The sequence below is a fragment of the Corythoichthys intestinalis genome, chromosome 11 (assembly GCF_030265065.1).
Source record: "Corythoichthys intestinalis isolate RoL2023-P3 chromosome 11, ASM3026506v1, whole genome shotgun sequence".
Classification (NCBI taxonomy): Eukaryota; Metazoa; Chordata; class Actinopteri; order Syngnathiformes; family Syngnathidae; genus Corythoichthys; species Corythoichthys intestinalis.
In genome coordinates this window covers 58,974,448-58,992,469 of record NC_080405.1, presented here as the reverse complement: position 1 = coordinate 58,992,469, position 18,022 = coordinate 58,974,448, and the positions used below count along the sequence as shown (strand labels likewise).

At 42.2% G+C, this 18,022-nt stretch overlaps 2 protein-coding genes across 2 annotated transcripts; both read right to left on the bottom strand.

The window, feature by feature from the left end:
- Nucleotides 1–4,868: 4,868 nt before the first annotated feature.
- LOC130924402 (uncharacterized) lies at nt 4,869–11,170 on the bottom strand. The gene is made up of 3 exons (XM_057850948.1): nt 8,931–11,170; nt 8,235–8,423; nt 4,869–4,943 (listed from the first exon to the last, which is right to left on the bottom strand). Coding segments are annotated over exons 1-2 (2,043 nt in total). The 5' UTR covers nt 10,973–11,170; the 3' UTR covers nt 4,869–4,943; nt 8,235–8,422.
- Nucleotides 11,171–11,374: 204 nt separating this feature from the next.
- On the bottom strand, nt 11,375–14,313 carry LOC130924435 (uncharacterized). Its single transcript, XM_057851003.1, has 10 exons — nt 14,253–14,313; nt 13,854–14,000; nt 13,208–13,350; nt 12,962–13,099; nt 12,761–12,854; nt 12,553–12,664; nt 12,256–12,482; nt 12,001–12,172; nt 11,793–11,920; nt 11,375–11,692 (listed from the first exon to the last, which is right to left on the bottom strand). Exons 4-10 carry the CDS (start codon nt 13,051–13,053, stop codon nt 11,375–11,377), a joined length of 1,143 nt encoding a protein of 380 aa, XP_057706986.1. The 5' UTR covers nt 13,054–13,099; nt 13,208–13,350; nt 13,854–14,000; nt 14,253–14,313.
- Nucleotides 14,314–18,022: the final 3,709 nt, after the last annotated feature.

The following is an 18,022-nucleotide window of genomic DNA, read 5'->3' as shown; positions in this document are numbered from 1 at the left end:
TTTACCTTTAATTCCCAAAACTGGGGTTATTAACTTTTTTTCAAAAATTCTCGACTTTCTCTTTATTTTTTGTTAATGTTACCCTCTTGGTATTACTTCCCATAATTCCCCATAACTAGGTACTTACCTGTGGCAAAGTAAACCTACATCGAAAAACGCCTAGGTCCTGTTGCATCCTCGACCTGGTCCCTAACTGGACCAAGGGATGTAGATTTGAGGGAAGGTGGTAATTTGAAGGAGTCCAATGGGTTGGTTTGTTGGCCGATCGAAATAAGCGCATGTGGTGCAAATGGGCTGTTGCATGAGCGGGGCTGATCCCCATAGAAGACTGGGCAACGATTAAGGTCCTGATGCCCTGGACCACCACACCCGCGTGCTTTGTCCCTTTAAGCGGGACGCAAGGGGGCCGCATACTTACCGCCTACACAGAACAGGTCGTTTGTTAACACCGCTAGGTTACCCCGACCTGACCGGATAGGCTTGAAGAGCAGGAAGTCTGGCAGCACATCCCAGGCTTTAAACACAAGTTTCAAACATACAATTGGTCACATAAGTCAAAAACAGTTGAGACTCACCTGCAGCTGTTGGCCCTTGGCTTCTCTCCCACACGACTGAAGGGAGATGAGTCAAGGCAGCTTATATGGTGCCCAGGTGACTGTTGATTGGGTAATTGGCTAATTGGCATCATGTGAGACTTATCATGTGACATGGTGCCTTCAGGCAGTGTGGGGAAAACAAGCACTGGGCTAAAAATTGGTCATCTTTACACAGCTTACAGAGAATTTAACAGACCTAACCTAATCATTCTTTTTATCCATTGCATTGCAGGCTTCAGGTGAATCCAGTAGGAGAGCATTCCACTTGCCTCTGTCAAGAAAAGACACGTTGTATTTTGAAACATAATAATAATCCTGTTCCTTTATTTTTCTTTTTAAACCTGCTTTATAACCCGAAAGCCAATTAATATAGTTAAGTTAGTGGAGTGTTTATTTTCAAATATACAGCTATATAATGAATGACTCTGATTAATCGGATACATTATAGACTATGAACATGGCTACCATGTCACCTTCTACAGAGTTAAAACAGTGCTTCAGTTAAAGAACTACAAACGTGGTCACCAAAATGACTACAAATATAGTTATCACAATACTTATTACTTTTAAAAGCTACAAATTGACTCCTAACATGGGAACATGTGCTACACACAAAAACTTAAAAACAACTACAAACATGTTCACATGGCCACCTTGCTGAAATGAAAAAAAATACTACAAACATGGCCACCATGCTGAAATTAAAAGAACTACAAACATTGCCATGAGGAAAATGACTTTAAATGAATTACAAACATGGCCACCATGCTAATAATAATTTAAAATAATAATAATAATAATAAACTACAAACATGGCCATGACTCATGCTACACATAAAAAATATAGATACAACTTCAAACTGGTTCACATAGCCACCTTGCTGAAATGAAAAGAACTACAAACATGGCCACCAGGCTGATTTTCAAAGAACTATAAACATGGCCATGATGAAAATGCAATGTTATGAACTTCAAACATGGCCACCATGCTTAAATGAAAAGAACTACAAATATGGCCACAACTTGTGCTACACAAGACTAGGAACATGCTTATTGCATTATCTACTTTAAATAACTAATAAGTGTCTAATAATTAACAATAAATGCAGACACCAGACCACGTGATTGTCTTAAAAACTAAAATTTGACAGCAAACAAATAGGAAATACAAAATACCAACTTTTACTTTCAACAACTACTACAGGACTACAAACATGGACCTTATATTACCTCACCTCAACCTTGTCTCGATATGTGTTTATGTTACCAGCAGAGGGCACTCTTAGTGTGATTGAATTTATGTTGAATGTTCACTATAGGGAGAGAGAAATAACATAGTGTCGGTGCGGCTAATGATCATCAAGCAAGTAAAACCATGCTGTTGATAATAAATCAAGGAGTACAAGCTCATCTGCTCATTTGTCGACTTTGTGTCATTTTAGAATGAACAACACAAACATGTGCTTCTTATGAAACCTTTAAAATTACTTCACAAATGGATTTTGCCTTGTTACTTTCAAAAACTACAAACCTGCCTGTCTTGTGCTTCTTTTGCTGCTTGCTGCTAAACATATCAATATGCCGATAACTCATCTTTTTATGAACAACAACAACTGTTTTTTGCACGTACAGAATGGAAGACAGAAGTTAGTAGACGTGCGTTGCTCACGACAGCCTTTATTGAGAATAATTAGGAATGCATTACTTCAGTTCTGCGTCTGACGGAGCCAGGGGTTTAGATATTAATGGCTATATTTTGTGGGGGGAAATAAATTAACTCTGGTATATAAGCTGCACACAGACTACTTTTCATTGTGTCAAAGTGTCATTTTGTCAGTGTTGTCCCTTGAAAAGATATATTTAAATATCTGCAGAAATGCTACTCACTCACTTTTGTGATACACTGTATGTTTACACTCATATTGAAAATAATGTGACACTTAATCCAGAGCAAAGTTTTGTGGTGCTTTAAAATATAGTGAAATATTCATAGACTGCCAGACTGCATCAAAGGGCACTCCGAAGCAAGGTTAGGCTTTAGCATTGTCTTGCTGAACATGATGGATGCAGTAAAAGGGCGATGGAGAACAGCTGATGCAACTGTACAAAGTTGCTCTCCTTTTTGTTAAGGCATATGGTTACAGCCAGTATCCACATAGAACATTATTAGTGACTGCAACTTTATGTCACCCTGTCTCCAAGAATGGTTCACAGTCTAAAATGGAACAGGAAAAGGGAAAAACATACCGCTTGACTTGCACTTAGAACACATGAACAATTACTTAAAATCTTTTGTGAAAGGTCTTGGCCCAAACCTTACTGAGGACTGCAAACAGAATGAGCAAATCCATTGGGATTCTCAAAGAAATGATGGACAACACTGACAAGGACCTGTAGGTCACTAAACCCAGTGGTATGCATCACACAGTGAGAGAGGAGCAAGACATTGCAACTCTAGTGGCCATTTTCAAGGATAGACAACTTTTCAAAAACCAGCTAAGGAGAGAATTCCAGTCATTCCCCTTTTTTTGCCAAAGACTTGCTTGGAAGGCTTAAGTACGCTGACCTGCAAAGCAAAATTAAAGACTGGAAAGAAGTTGCTGTCTAATCAAACACATTGTAAATGTTTGTTATCTGCAACATACAATACATATTTCCCCGCCGCTTCTCTGATTCGGGCCTTTTCGGCAAAAACGCCCTACAGCTCCCACTGAAGTCCAAAATTTTCGGATACAAGCAGGAGAAGACCCGTCTTCTGTGCAAGTTGAGCGAGCCATCAGCAGGTTGGAGCACAAGGAAGTCCTGGGAAGAGTCCAACACAACCGGGCAGAGCTGGGCTGTGGAGAGCCAGTCCGGTTCTGGTCCAAAGCCACACTGGATCAGAGGAAGAGTATGGTGGCGGAAGAGGTCTAACGAGTGGAGCAGGACCGGTACCTCATAAAGGCAAGGAGCATGGACCCGATGGGAAGAGGCAACCAACGGGGTTCTGACCTGGGCATATATTTGCCGGACCCCACAGTCACGGCTCAGCTTCCTCGTGAGGGCAGCATATGATACGCTTCCCTGCACCAGAAACCTCTCCCAATGGTTGGTCAGTGAGGAGAAGTGCCTGCTTTGTGGCAAAGTCAGCACAGGACTGCAACACATCCTGGCAGGGTGCAGTGTGGCATTGACACAGGGCCGCCTCAGGTGGCGACACAACCAGGTGCTGAGGAAGTTGGCAGAACAGTTGGAGAGATGCAGAGTTGGTGCAAACAACTCCCCAGATCCTCAGCACACAGGCATCCCATTTGTCAGACCAGAAGAGGCTGCACAGAAGGCAACACCGATGGCAGGAAGACAACATCCCTGCTTACCCCCGAGAAGAAATGGGAGATGCGTGTCGATCTGGGCACCCAGCTCACCTTTCCAGCTTTGATCACACAGACCACATTGAGACCTGACATCGTCATATGGTCCACAGCCGCCAAGAGAGTCCTTATCATCGAGCTTACGGTGCCATGGGAGAGGGGATACCATCGTGCCCATGAATTCAAGCGGCACAAGTTATCTGAGCTGGCAATGGAGTGCAGAGAAGGAGGCTGGGCTGCAACCATCCACTCCATTGAAGTTGGCTGCAGGGGCTTGCTGGGATGTCAGGGGCAAGCATAAAGAGGACAGTCAAAGAACTGGCGGAGGAGGCAGACAAGGCAAGTTACTGGCTCTGGCTTCGGAGGAAGGATAGGAGTTGGGGGGCAACACCCCAATGAGGGCAGCTGCAGGCGGTAGCAGAGAGACGTCCCCATCAAGCCGCTGCCCCCCCCCCACCTGGAAATGTACTGGCTACGGGGCGAAACGTCTGTGAACGGTGGTACCAGCTGACGACCCTGCAGCTGCCCCAAAGTGCACTGGAGGAGGCGCGGCAGGTAACGACTGGAGCCTCGTTAGACCTCGTTGGAAGAAGTTAGACCTCTTTGACAGCCAGAAATCTTGCTTGTTTGTAGGTGACCAAATACTTATTTTTCACTCTAATTAGGAAATAAATTCTTTAAAAATCAAACAATATGATTTTCTGTTTTTTTTTTTCCACATTCTGTCTCTCATGGTTGAGGTTTACCCATGTTGACAATTACAGGCCGCTGTAATCTTTTCAAGTAGGAGAACTTGCACAATTGGTGGTTGACTAAATCCTTATTTGCCCCACTGTTTCGTTTGTGGGTGAGCAGGGACTCCGATGCAGAGAGAGGAGACAAGGTGGCAGAGAAAACAAATGTTTATTGCAGAATGAAGATAGTCTGTGTCCAAAAAGTCAGGTGCCAGCTGTTGAGTGACCAGGTAAGTTGTCAAGGCAGGGGAGCAACGTAGACTCTGTAAGCAAGGCAAAGTGACGAGAATGGGTTAGGGTTTAGGGTTATGGCCATGGCCGTCAATGGTATCGTGGAAGTTTGGGGGACACGTCCTATCATATCTAGTCATTTCCTGTTGATTTGAGGACATTGTTTTTTTTTTACCGTTGAAAATAAATGGGAAAATTTGGACGTCCACAGCCGTCAATGGCATCGTCTTACATAGGCGTCAATGGAATCCAAGTATATCGGCATCAATAGAATGGACAAACAAACGCGCCAATGGTTCTAAACAAAGTCAATGCCATTAGAAATGAATGGGAAATTTGGACGTCCATGGGCGTCAATGGCGGAACCCTTCATAAGCATCAATGGAATTGAGGAAGTTTGGGGACACGTCCTATTAACATCTGGTCATGTTCTGTTGATTTGGGGGGGGGGGGGGGGGGATTTCCCATTGAAAATGAATGGGAAAAAAATTTTAACGTCCATGGACGTCAATGGTATCAACTTACATAGGCGTCAATGGAATCCAAGTACATTGGAATCAATAGAATGAAACAACATGATTAAATGTCATTAGAAATGAATGGGAAATTTGGACGTCCATGGCCGTCAATGGCAGCACCCTTCATAAGCGTCAATGGTATTGGGGAAGTTTGATATCTGGTCATTTCCTGTTGATTTGGGGACATTTTTTTTTTTTTTTGCCATTGAAAATGAATGGGGAAAAATTTGGACGTCCATGGCTGTCAATGGCCTCCAGGTACATTGGCATCAATAGAATGGACAAACATGCCAGTCAATGGCAATAAACAAAGTAAATGCCATTACAAATGAATGGGAAATTTGGACATCCAAGGCCATCAATGGCAGCACCCTCAATAAGTGTCAATGGAAGCGGGGAAGTTTGGGGGACATGTCCTATTGATATCTGGTCATTTTCTGTTGATTTGGGGAAATTTTGTTTTTTCCCTATTGAAAATGAATTGGAAAAATGTTGGACGTCCATGGCTGTCAATGACATCGACTTACAGAAACGTCAATGGAATCCAAGTACATTGGCATCAATACAATGGAGAAACATGCCCGTCAATGGCATTAAACAAAGTAAATGCCATGAGAAATGTTTGGGAAATTTGGACGTCCATGCCCGTCAATGGCAGCACCCTCCATAAGCGTCAATGGAATCGGGAACATTTGGGGGACACATCCTATTGATATCTGGTCATTTTCTGTTGAATTGGGGAAATTTTGTTTTTTTTCCCCCATTGAAAATGAATGGAAAAAAATTGCGACGTCAATGGCCGTCAATGGCATCGACATCCATACAGTCAATTGAATCCAAGTACATTGGCATCAATGCAATGTAAATTCAATTGGAAATCCCATTGTAAGTGAATGGGAAATGTTCTCATTAGAAATGAATGGGACAGTTTTTGGCAAATTTCCGGGGGACCGTCATTTTTTTAAAAATTCTGTATACAACTTATATGCCCCTCGCCCTCACAGAATTTTTGATGCCCAAATTGTGTGATTGGGTCAAAAATTGAAGTACTAGATACATTTTGAAACTTTTGTTTCCCATTAAAAATGAATGGGCAGGTTTTTGGCAAATTGCCGGGAAACCGTACATTTTATCAAAAAAATTTTCTCTGTCACTTTTATGCCCATCTTGTGTGTTTTCGTCAAAAATTGACGGACTAGTAACATTTTGAAACTTGCCCATTCATTTTTAATGGGGAAAAAAGACAGGTTTTTGGCAAATTGCCGGGAAACCGTACATTTTATCAAAAAAATTTTCTCTGTCACTTTTATGCCCATCTTGTTGTGTTTTCGTCAAAAATTGACGGGCTAGTAACATTTTGAAACTTGCCCATTCATTTTTAATGGGGAAAAAAGACAGGTTTTTGGCAAATTGCCGGGAAACCGTACATTTTATCAAAAAAAATTTCTCTGTCACTTTTATGCCCATCTTGTGTGTTTTCGTCAAAAATTGACGGACTAGTAACATTTTGAAACTTGCCCATTCATTTTTAATGGGGAAAAAAAGACAGGTTTTTGGCAAATTTCCGGGGAACCGTATATTTTTTCCAAATTGTGTTGATAACTTTTATTCCCCTCACCGTCCTGGAATTTTTGATGCCCAAATTGTGTGATTTGGTGAAATATTGTAGGACTAGATACATTTTGAAACTTTTTTGATCTCATTAAAAATGAATGGGCAAGTATTTGTCAAATTTCTGGGGAACCGTAAAATTTTTCCAAATTCTGTATACAACTTCTGTCCTGGGTCATCCCCGGGGCACCCCGCCAGTGGGACATGCCCGGAGGCATCCAGGAGGCTTCCAAACAAGATGCCCGAGCCACCTCAGCTGGCTCCCCTCAACGCCGAGTCCTTCCCGGATGACCGAGCTTCTCACCATATCTCTAAGGGAGAGCCCGGACACCCTACGGAGTAAACTCATTTCGGCCGCTTTTTTCCGGGATCTTGTTCTTTTGGTCAGGACCCACAGCTCGTGACCATAGGTGAGGGTAGGAATGTAGATCGACTGGTAAATCGAGAGCTTTGCATTTCGGCTCAGCTCCTGCTTCACCACTACGGACCAGTGCAGCGTACGCTGCAACGATCCGCCTGTCGATCTCCCGCTCCCTCCTACCCTCACTCGTGAACAAAACCCCAAGATACTTGAACTCCTCCACGACCCGGAGAGAGCACAACACCCTTTTCCAACTGAGGACCGTGGTCTCAGATTTGGAGGTGCTTCACACTTAGCTGCGAACCACTCCAGTGAGAGTTGGAGGTCATGGCTTGATGAAGCCAACAGCACCACATCATCTCCAAAAAGCAGAGATTCAATGCTGAGGTCACCAAACCGGACCACATCAACGCTTCGACTACACATAGAAATTCTGTCCATAAAAGTTATGAACAGAATCAGTGACAGAGGGCAGCCTTGGCGGAGTCCAACCCTCACTGGGAACGAATTCGACTTACTGCCGGCAATGCAGACCAAACGCTGACAACGGTCGTACAGGGACCGAACAGCCCTTACCAAGGGGCTCGGTACCCCTTACTCCCGGAGGACCACCCACAGGTCTCCCCGAGGCACACGGTCGAACGCCTTCCCCAGATCCACAAAACACATGTAGACTGTTTGGGCGAACTCCCATGCACCCTCGCGGACCCTGCCGAGGGTGTAGAGCTGGTCCACTGTTCCACGGTCGGGAAGAAAACCACACTGCTCCTCCTGAATCCGAGATTCGACTTCCCGACGGACCCTCCTCTCCAGCACCGCTGAATAGACTTTACCGGGGAGGTTGAGGAGTGTGATCCCTCTATAATTGGAACACCACCCCGGTCTGCCAATCCAGAGGTACTGTCCCCAATGTCCACGCGATGTTGTAGAGGTGTGTCAGCCATGACAGCCCCACGACATTCAGAGCCTTTAGGAACGGGCGGATCTCATCGACCCCCAGGGCCTTGCCACCGAAGACCTTTCTACACAGTAAAAAACAGAGTGTCAGTTTAACTCCAAGAGAGTTAAATGTAACTCTGTTTCAGATAACATTTGGTCCCACTCAAAATTAGAGTAAAATTTACTCTATGACCAGTGTAAACATTTCAGAGTCAATTTGACTCAATTCAGTGTCAAAATCAACTATCGAATGTGTAAAAATAATTAACACTGTGGCTTTTTACACTGCTAAGAGTAATTGATTACACTTTATAGAGCAACATTTACTCTAAATTTAGTTTAAAAATAACACTATAATGTGTAATAGATTTTATTTTTTACTTCTCTTCAGTGTTATTTAATTAATAGTAGTAATAATAATAATTCTAATTTATCATTCAAATACAATTATATATTAATGTCATCTAACCAATCAAATGGTAAAAAAATGCAAATATACAAGGTTACATTAACAGCATTTTTTAATGGTTGACTGTCATATCATCAACAAAACAAACAAGCCATGACAAATTTAAAATAGTGTTGCTCACCAGAGAAAGCAATATGGGACCACAAACAGACCTGTGTCGTTCACAATATATGACATTTGTATGTCGAAAGGCCTAGGATAATGCAGGCTATCAACATGAAAGACAACAAAATCTTGCTTTGTTCTGGTCACTTCATAGGCATGGAAATGTTCTTGAAAACATACTGTAAATAAAGGCAAAGTGAGCAGCAACAATTTCTCATGTACGATCAGAACAGAATCAATCAAGTAGAAGAGCGGCATTTCACACTGCACTTTCCCACATATAACCAAATGTGGCCGATAGAGAAAGCCATTTTGTTTTGCCCAGTTAACTTTCATAACTTGAACACTAATAGGTACTTGCATTGCAATGGCAATTGCAGAACCTCCTTTTACCATCGCTAAAGACACCATTTTCTCTGGACCAATATCTAACCGACTAAAGATTGTTGAAGATTGCCAAATGTATGCCATGTAATTCTGGTGTTTTTTAACAAGGGTTTTGGTGATGTTTTTAAAAGACTTTAGCTGTTTCTTGAAAAAATTGTGCTTACCTTCATAGCGCATGCACCAACTATGAAGTACAGGTCCTATTTTCTGGATGCAGCGAGGATAATGAACAAGAAAATGGTGTTTTGGTAAAAGTTTTTTCTGGGCATACACTACCTTGAACAGTTTATGGTGGTCCACAATCAGATGTTTCAAATATACACAAAGACCTTGAGAAAACATGGGAGAAAACACAATGTTTACTATCTGTAGTAATAAAAGTAGTAAATTCCAGTGTAGATCAGTAGAAGATACCAAATCTCCAAACATGAGGGGGACATTCCTTAATAAGCACCATGACTGAATTGCATTAAGTCCCAGATCATTAGACTCTCCACCTAAATTCACAGCCACAGGCCTATTGTTTCTCTCCATGAATCCATAATCAAAACTTTGTATTCTCAAATTCAACTCCTCCAGTGTAACAAAATGTTCTTTGAAATACACAAACAATAACTTCATTTCGTATTGGGCCACCCCTTCTAAAACATCATGCATCACATCAACTGAGAAGTTCTCAGCTGTGTGAAAATATTTCAGTGAATTCAGTAAGCATGAACTCTTCACACCAAAAACGTAAGGAAGAGAAGAATTAAGTGCCATTTCTTGACAGTGAGCAGTGTGGCTGTGTTTGGTACGCAACACTATCTTGGGAGAATCTTCAGAGAATTCAGTTTGAAAGTCGTCTTTTTCAGCTAAACAAAACCTGCAACAGTACCTCGCACTGAAAGACTCCACCAGACCAAACATGCTATGTAAACCTAAATTATCACCAGTAACCTGTACCACACTGCCACGAACAGGACCACCATATAGTGGAATATCAATGCCATACCTCTCTAACACTTCAATGTCTCGAACAATAGGAGCAAGAATTGTACTAAAACTGTAACGTTTAATATCTTGTGCATGAAATAAGGCACAAAGGTGGATGTTGGCCAACAAAGAATTCCATTTTGGAGAAAAGTTTCTTAACGTAAAATATATTGCACCCAATTTATGAATACCTCTCTTTGAACCGAGAGGATTTGCAACCTCGAACTCATCAAAGAACAGTTGGATTTGCACTGTGTGCTTCTCAACTGAAAATAAAGGGTGAGTCTTCAACAAAGATCCATCACAAATATCTCTGAGTCTTGAATCGCTCGTTTCTGAGGGTTTCAACATGTCTGCAATATGCTGACTTTTAAATATTGACTCCAGTGTAGATAAAATTGGAACATACATGAACTTATCTTGAACAACTGTCTGAGCATATGTTCCTGTTTTTTTATTTTTCCTCATATCAAATCTTGAGCCAATTACACATTCAACTGGCTCTACAACTTTCCACTTGTCAGAGAAAAACTTTGATTGCTTGTATGCTGAATTAAGAACTGTGAAAGGATTCTCTAAATCCTGGAAACATGCTTCAACTTTCTTGCATGTTTCATTTTCTCGTTCATCATTAAATACATTCTTTATGACAGTTTCTTTAGCATGCTGCTGTATATCCTGAACAATCTCTTCCATGGAATTCACAACAGAATTTACAAGACTTTGGCCAAGACCTGCTGCCTTTATATCAGAGATCACAGCTGCACAACTATTTACAAGATCTGCTGAGGACAAATTTGATTCAGCTTCTGAGTCTGTTTCAACCAACACATCAACATCAGTAGCATTACTTGTGTTAGGAACACTTTGACGAGGTGAAAAGTCACCTTCTGCCAAATCAAGTGAGCCGCTTATGTGGCATTTGTTCAGGTGCTTTCTAAAGCCAGAAAAGCTACCAAAAGAACGTGAACATCCTACTTGGCCACATTTAAGATAAAGAGTTCTGCCAGTACAGAGACCATGAATAACCTTAAGGTGCTTTACAAGACCATTTGGTCCACTATGGTCACCTTTGCAAAGAAAACACCTCATTGGATACTAATGTAGTATTCTTGCTCGTAACTCTGCAACTCTAGGAGTTTCCTTTGTTTTTCCAACATCAATGTTGTAAACGGTTGTTTGCAGAAAAGTGAAAAAATTGGTCAGGGCAAAACAGTATGATGTGCCAAAGACATAGTGAGCCTTAAAGAGTTCATCAAGGGCTCCCACTGAATCTGTAGCCTTACATGGAAGTGCAAGCTTGTCGATCACAATGAAGAAGGTGTGAATCCTGCTTCTTGTGGGTCCCTGAGCAAGAAGGTAGGGCTGATGGCTTATGGTGATGTTGTCTAGATGTTGCTGTACACTGGTCCCAGTCTAGAACAACACGTTTAACGGCAGTAATTAGCAACCAATCTCTGACAACACATCTGATTACATCACTATGTATAAAATGGAGGTGATGAAGTTAACATACCTTAAGGAATCGTATAAGGTTATCAACAGCTTGAGATGCTGACATTTTTCCAGGTCTCTTTCGACCTTGCGCCGATGGTGGTAAAAGATGTAGCAGCAGCAAGATAGCAGACATGTCACTGTCCCACCCTATAAACCAACAAACATCAGAGTAACATTATGCATTAAATACATTCAAATGGCACAATTACCTGATGAAAAGCACATACCAATCTCGACTTCAGCAGCTGACTCAGCATTGCTCATTAACTCCAGGAGCTCTGTGTTTGGAACCAGTCCATGGCTTTCCTTTACAATTTTGGTTTTAAGATTGGTGGCCCACTTCTCCAAGAATTTGTTGGCAGTGGCCTCACCAAATAGGAGTCGAAAGTCTTGTTCTATCTGTGATGTAAAAATACAGTACAAAACAAAAAATTAATGAGTCCTCATGGAATATTTCAGTGATTCAGCAAAAGATGTCTTACTAGTCCAGGTGTGTCAAGAAACCGTGGAAAAACTGAGAAGACATCTGGTGATTTCCTATCATCACTGACCATTGAGTGACGATAATTGAAGGTAGCTTTCATTTTCTCACGGATAGTGTTTTCATCCGCAGAGTGTCTCAAGACAGCAATCGCTGATTCAACATCCTCATCTGATAACACTGTGTCAGTCGTGAAGGGTCTAGATCGACCAGGGCTTGGCCCACCAACTGAAAAAAGAATATTGCCTACTACCTACAAACTCTATCAATATCATATATTACTGATAAGCAAACTTACTTTTAGCAGATTTGCTGCCTGACACACTTCTTTCTTCTGCAGTTTTTCTTTGAATGGTCTTCAACCGCCATGCAAGGTATCCTGAACCACTCTCTGGATCATAGTAATGTTCCTGTGTAATCAAATAGATGCAGACCTACTTATTGTACTGTACCATCAACATTTCTGAAGGAAATTATGTGTTTAGTATTGCAACTTTTTCACTTACATATCCGTGTTGTGAATATGGGTTTTCCAGATATGGAAATAAGGCAACTATCCCTTGCGCATTCATTACTCTTACACTTTTAGGGGGAGATGTCCTGAATAAAATGAATTTAATGATGACCATCACTCAATTGACATTGAAATCACAATTAAATAATCCAATACTAAATGTTTCTCCATAGCTTTCATTAATGATTCTTACCCATGTGCGTCTGTCATCTCAGCAGTAAGTATGTTTATCATCAGTCTTCTGGTTGCATCTGTCAGAGATTTGTTTTTTTCATACTCTTGCATGATGCGGTCACCGCCAGGTTTTGATGTGAGAATTTTTTTCTATCATCTAAAATTGAAACAAAATTAAGAGAACATTTTAGACAAAAAGTGACATTGGAAAATTGTTGTAACAGTTCCACATGAAATAGTTCAACATTCAGATAAAACCACTCACTGCTCTTGCTTCATAGTTTATATGGCATGGCCTTTTAGCTTGACTTCCTTCAGAAGTGGCTGCTTCTTCAGGAGGGTCGCACATTGTAAAGTTCAAAATAATAGTGTCATCAGATGCTGTGGATGATGATGACTGAGAGGCACCTGTGTGTTAAGAATATTGTCACGAGTGGGTGGAATGGAGGACGCAAATGCAGGGGAAACGAGGAGGCGAGGCAAGGTGAACTCAAAATGGTTTTAATAACAAACAAATAAACCAGGAACGAGGGCTTGGACGGAGATAGAAACACTGGGATAAACATGAAATTGACAATAACCCAACAAGAGGTGAACACAAACTAGGAGAATAAATAAATAAAACAATAATAAAACAGACAAGGGGTAACAAGACAATGACACACAGGTGGGTGATACAAGAGGCAGCAGATTGGTGGATACACAAGCAACAGGGCACAACAGGTAAAATCAATGGTCAATCACATGGACAAGAAACAGTAGGACAAAACCTAACACAACTTAACATGATATGACAAACAAACATGACAAATATGAATGACCCAGAAGCATCAATTAGAACTGTTAATGTTCCTATTCCAACCTTTACGTTTAATATGACCATATATTGTATATGAATGGTGAGTGATTACCAGGTTGTTCATCAATGCTCAGTTTTACTTTCAAGGTTCCAGGTGACTCCTTCACTAGTTCTTCAAAAACCTCTGCGTCAACTTCTGTGTCTGTCAGGTCATAAACCTTCAGCTGACTGCCTTCTACTATGTTAAATTTCAGGCACACTGATTCAATAGGAAGAAAAAGAGAAACAAAAAAATGACATGCATTTACTTCTGATGAGAATCATGAAGTTAACTACTGTAGGTATAGTGAACCTATGTCTTCACAAAATGTTAACAAGTCTAAGCTGAAGTAAAGAGGACATGTTCATTCATTCCAAGGCACAACAGAAACAATAACTAAGACAAATAGTGTTTAAAAGATTATTTATATGTATTGACTCAAAAATTATAAGACCGTTTCATCAAACTAACCTTCTTTTAAAAAGGCTTCAAATGTTAGGTCAGACAGCCTCACATATTTCTGCTCCCTTCCAAAAACCACACGCAGCAGCATATTCTGTTCAAATGAACAAAGGGGAAAAAATAAAAAACAAGATCATACTTATTTATTTGCTTTAAAAAGTGTGTTTTTTATATTACTGTATATGGAAACATTATTTAAAAGTAGCTACTACAGTATGGTGACCGATTACAGGATAGTTACTAGCTCCGAATATTACCCATTTCTTCCAGAAGTTTCTTGGCCTAGCGTGGAAGGTATTTACATGCAAATAAGCAGTAGCTAATTGTTGAAGCTACTCCATTAAACAAGTGGAAATATTATTATCCAAACATCCGAGGCGCGATTATTGCTAGTTGACAACTTTACCATTCAAAAGAAACAACTAGTTATTTAGGTGCATCTTAATTCAGTGATAAGGAACCGAGTTAGCAAAGTTAGCAACTTTTGGCACGTAGCTTCTTGATATTTTTCTAATTCTGAAAACATCACCATGTTGCTCACATGTACCCAGTCAACATAAGTGAAAATAAAAGATTGTGCTTAGTTAGAAGATAATTGTTAATCTTACCAGAAACGGAATCTTCAAATATAGCCACGGTATCTTCAAATACAGTAGAGCCTCCAAGATCGCGCCGAAAGTTAACTGACTCCAATCAATGCTGCCTTCACATGCTCTGGGAAAAATGATGCCTACCACTTGCTTGTTAGTAATTATGTGTATGTCCAGTTCATATGCTTTTGTTGTCGTAGCAGCACAACAGAAAAAAAAAAAAAAAAAAGACACGGACCTCAAAACTGTTTTAGACCTTTTAATTCAGAAGAGGATGTGTCAAAATTCAAATGTTGTTTGTAATTTTTGTTTGTAGTGAAACATTATAGCTAACACTTAGTTACAAAATAAGAGTTTTAGAAATGTGTGCACTACGTTATCATCCTGGCGTAAAATAACTTGCAAATTGATGATAAATATTCTTTTTAAAAAATTAACCTTTTATTTCTCACCATTCACAGCTTGTTGAACGCGGTCTGCAACTTTGAAAAATAAAAGGTCCACCCATCTAGAAAAATTGGGTAGGGTCTATCATAATAAAATCCCAGTAGAAAATACGATTTTCAATTGACAAGTGGTATTTACAATAATTATGACATCATTTGAAGGCAGCATAACAACACTGTGTAGAGTTGAACTTTCACTGTGTGTGGTCACAACTTAACACTGACTTTTAACTCTGCTGTTAGAGCTCGTTTACACTCTAAAGAGTTGTAACTACTCTACTTAAGTTGAAATAAATTTACTCTGAAATATTGACACTCCAGTTTTTACTGTGTAACCACTTCAGTGACTTCAAGCCCAGAGATCGGAGAGCCCTCCTTGGAGTCCCCAGATCCTGCTTCCTCAAAGGAAGGCGTGTCAGTGGAATTGAGGAGGGCTTCGAAGTATTTTCCCCACCAACTCAAGACGTCCTGAGTCGAGGTCAGCAGTACGTCACTATACACAGTGTTAATGGTGCACTGCTTTCCTCTCCTCAGACGCCGGATGGTGGACCAGAATTTCCTCAAAGCCGTCTGGCAGTCGTTTTCCATGGCCTCGCCGAACTCCTCCAATGTCTGAGTTTTTGCTTCGGCCACCGCCGAAGCTGCAGTCCGGTACCTGTCAGCTGCCTCCGGGGTTCCACAAGCCAAAATGCCCCAATAGGCCTCCTTCTTCAGCTTGACGGCATCCCTTACCGCTGGTGTCCGCCAGCGGATTCGGGGATTGCCGCCACGACAGGCACCAACCACCTTACGGCCACGGCTCCGATCGGCCGCCTCAAGCAATGGAGGTGCGGAACATGGCCCACTCGGACTCAATGTCCCCCACCTCCCCCGAGACAAGGGAGAAGTTCTGCCGGAGGTGGGTGTTGAAACTCAGGGGATTCTACCAGATGTTCCCAGCAGACCCTCACAATATGTTTGGGCCTGCCAGGTCTGGCCAGCATCTTCCCCCGCCATCGGAGCCAACACACCACCAGGTGGTGATCAGTTGACAGCTCCGCCCCTCTCTTCACCCGAGTGTTTCATTTCATTTTCATTTATTTTCTCTTCAGGCATGACAAATCCAAACAAACATACAGCATTTATATGTGTTTACAATTAATTCAACCCGAAAAAAAAGGCTGACGGGAGAAGCCGAAGCTTATTGAAACCCATCCCCAGTATACCATAAAGGACACAGAAAATATCAAATATCAATTTTTGTCATTCAGATTTCGTAATGATCACGTTTTTTTATTTTTTTTATAATAACCATCCCCTCTGATTGTTCATTTTCCCAATAGTCCATAGTTGATCGATGTGCTCGTTATATTGATTAGATCCAGTAGACTAGTTCATGATTTAGTACTTAGTACTAAGTGTCCAAAACATGCGGCCACAAGTCCGATGACACGATTGCAAAATCGATCATCGAACTGCGGCCTAGGGTGTCCTGGTGCTAAGTGCGCATATGGACACCCTTATGTTTGAACATGGGGTTTGTTATGGACAAACCGTGACGAGCACAGAAGTCCAATAACAGAACACCACTCGGGTTCTGATCGGGGGGGCGTTCCTCCCAATCACGCCCCTCCAGGTCTCACTGTCATTACCCAGGTGAGCGTTGAAGTCCCCCAGGAGAACGAGGGAGTTGCTCTCCGGCACACCCAAGGACTCCAAAAAGGGTGGGTACTCTGAGCTGCTGTTCGGTGCATTAGCGCAAACACCCATCCCCCCACCCGAAGGCAGAGGGAAGCTACCCTCTCGTCTACCAGGGTCAACCCCAACGTACAGGCGCCAAGCCGGGGGGCAATAAGAATGCCCACACCTGCTCGGCACCTCTCTCCGTGGGGAACACCGGAGTGGAAGAGAGTCCAACCCCTCTCGAGAGGATTGGTACCAGAACCCAAGCTGTGTGTGGCGGAGAGTCCGACTATATCTAGTTGGAACTTCTCTGACTCACAAACCAGCTCGGGCTCCTTCCCTGCCAGAGAGGTGACATTGCATGTCCCCAGAGTTAGCTTCTGCAGCTGGGGATCGGACCGCCAAGGCCCCTGCCTTTGGCTGCCACCCAACTCACTATGCACCCGACCCCTTTGGCCCCTCCCACAGGTGGTGAGCACATGGGAATGGGAACCCACGTTGCCTTTTCGGGCTGTGCCCGGCCGGGTCCCATGGGGACAGGCCCGGCCACCAGACGCTTGCCTTCGAGCCCCACCTCCAGGCCTGGCTCCAGAAGGGGGCCTCGATAACCCGCGTCTGGGCAAGGGAACCTTGAGTTCATTCATCTTTTTCATCATTAGGAGTCTTTTTGAGCCATGCTCTGTCTGGCCCCTCACCTAGGACCTGCTGCCATGGGCGACCCTACCAGGGGCCCAAAGCCCAAGACAACATAGCTCCTAGGATCATTGGGACACGCAAACCCCTCCACCATGATAAGGAATAATACTCACGAAAAGGAATAATAATAATAATATATTAATAATTAAGAGTCCATGATAGGACATTGCCAAAGCAAGTTTTCCGTCCTCTCGTACTTGTTAGAATTGGCACATCTTTAGTTAGGAAGTCTTGAGCTGTATTCAATGATTTGTCTCCTCTACACACACACACACCCCCGCACACACACATACACGGCGACAAAAAAATATATATATATATTGTGAGTTGACGAGGCCGGGTCGCCGCTAGGCAACGGTGGTCGACGATGGAGTCGCCGGGCCAA